The following is a 2,294-nucleotide window of genomic DNA, read 5'->3' as shown; positions in this document are numbered from 1 at the left end:
ACTATTATGTACTTAATTATATCTTTGTACATAAAATCCAAGTGCTGTAAAACCTGGTACTGAATAGTAAACTCTCTGCCAAGACCCATTGAATGCAAAATACTGTAAGCAACTATTTAATACATATCAGTGCACAGTGTTCACAGAAAAACTGCATTATCATAGGAGCAAAGTGAAAATAGACTTATAAAAATCAACAAGTACTCTTGGCTCTTCTTTTATTTGAATATCTGTTTACGAGGTTTTGTAAAATGTATTTGTTTCTTTATAAACAATAAGTTTACTTGAGAGTTGAATATAAACCATATTTCCAACCATACGGGAAAATATGTATTTATAATTCAGTAAATAATATAATTTAATTTACAGAAAAGCCAATCTTTTATTTTAAAACTATCTTAATTTTAAAACAAGAAGAAAAATCAATGGCAAAGAACAAATTAATTAAACAAAATTTTCTCACAAAATCTGTTCTGCTTATTATGATTATAGTATGTCTATAATTTTAAATATCTGCATATGTTAAATGACTACTTTTTGAAAGAGAAGAAATTTAGTTATGGAGATATCTAGAGAGAAGACAGTGGAAATGCTGCCAGTCCTGCACTTTCACTTATTTCTGATCATGGCAGAAACCTGTCCAGGTTTCAGATAGTGACTCCTCAGCTTTGACATGGCTCCCTTAACCTCTTTGTTTCTCAAAGTGTAGATAACTGGGTTTAATATGGGTGTAAAGATGGTGTAGAACACAGCAAGGACTTTGTCAACTGAATAGCCACTAAAGGGCCACACATAGATGAAGATGCATGGTCCAAAGAAGAGTATGACAACGGTGATGTGAGCAGTTAGGGTGGAGTGGGCCTTGGCCATACTAGCAGAGGAGCGATTCCTAACTGTAATGAGAATCACAGTGTAGGAGACGACCAAGATGAGAAATGAGCTCATGGAGAGAAAGCCACTATCTGCAACTATTAGTAAGCTGACAATATAAGTGTCTATGCAAGCTAGCTTGGTCACCAGAGGGAGATCACAGAAAAAACTGTCTACCTGGTTAGGACCACAAAATGGCAAGTTAACAGTGAATGCCAGCTGGCTAGTTGTGTGGATGAAACCCACACACCAGGGGATGATGACCAGAATAATACACACTCGGCGATTCATGATTGTCGTGTAGTGGAGAGGCTTACATATTGCAACATAGCGATCAAAGGCCATGGATACAAGAAGTACCATCTCACCACCAGCGAAGAGATGAACACAGAAAATCTGAACCAAGCAGGCTTCAAAAGATATAGTTTTCTGTTCAGACAGAAAGTCGGCAAGCATTTTGGGTGTAGCAAATGAGGCCACACATATATCTATAAAAGATAAGTTTGCAAGCAGAAAGTACATGGGGGTATGAAGTCGGGAATCTGAAGAAACTGTGAGGATAATGAGGAAGTTTCCCAGCAGAATTGCTAGGTACAGTAGTAAAAATATGAGAAAGAGGAAAGGCTGGAGCTCCTTTGAACTTGACAGGCCCAACAACACAAACTCTGTCACCCGAGAGTAATTTGTCTCATTCATTGACTTTGGAAGAGATTTGTCTTCAGTTGTCTGAGTAGAAACAGAAGAGAAATCAATAAATTAAATAAGTTTGGTGTTCTTTTTCAATTACAGATCATATTTCAAAGATTGCACTTTTATGTTTCTATTCTTGGAGCTTTTGAGGTATTGAAATTTACATAAATAATTCCATAGAATGGTATATGAATCTAGTTATATAAAGTCTGAAATCAGTCCAAACAAATACATGGTTTTGAGGAGCCTAACTTTAGCCATTCTTGTATAGAAATGAAGAATGAGAAGGACACGAAGTCCTGGGAGCTTTGTTGCTGATATGGTTGATAACAGTATTTACTTTGTGAAAACTTAGTGAAGCATATGCTTCCTGATTTGCCATTTTATATACATGTTGTATATTGATGGAGTTTATAATGACAGAGACAATTTCAGATTTGTGTAAGTTAACTCATCTATGCGGACCCTTACTCCCAATAACTATATATCATCTCCTCCTTTCTAAGTACAAAGTCTGTAAAGTACAATGCAAAGTCTTAGCAAAAGTGAAAGATACAGAACTTTCCAGGATTTTTTTTCTGGTCACTAAGATCCTCTTGTAGATTCTCCTTACACTGTAATCTGACACATTTGTTCTTATCAATAAAGCCCTGGAGATGCTAACCTTCTTCATATACAGGCAGTACTATTAATAATGATAGCAATTTAATTGTGACATGATACACACACACACA

General features: G+C 35.7%; 1 protein-coding gene across 1 annotated transcript; it reads right to left on the bottom strand.

Moving 5' to 3' along the window:
* Positions 1-609: 609 nt before the first annotated feature.
* Positions 610-1,578, bottom strand: LOC101987279 (olfactory receptor 4K15-like). Its single transcript, XM_005367710.2, has one exon. It carries the CDS (start codon positions 1,564-1,566, stop codon positions 610-612), a length of 957 nt encoding a protein of 318 aa, XP_005367767.1. The 5' UTR covers positions 1,567-1,578.
* Positions 1,579-2,294: the final 716 nt, after the last annotated feature.

Source organism: Microtus ochrogaster, unplaced genomic scaffold (genome assembly GCF_000317375.1).
Source record: "Microtus ochrogaster isolate Prairie Vole_2 unplaced genomic scaffold, MicOch1.0 UNK21, whole genome shotgun sequence".
NCBI classification, from domain to species: Eukaryota; Metazoa; Chordata; class Mammalia; order Rodentia; family Cricetidae; genus Microtus; species Microtus ochrogaster.
This window is presented reverse-complemented; position numbering and strand designations above follow the sequence as displayed.

Excerpts from the sequence above, each read along its gene's own strand:
- LOC101987279 (XM_005367710.2), bottom strand. The coding sequence starts at position 1,566 with ATGAATGAGACAAATTACTCTCGGGTGACAGAGTTTGTGTTGTTGGGC.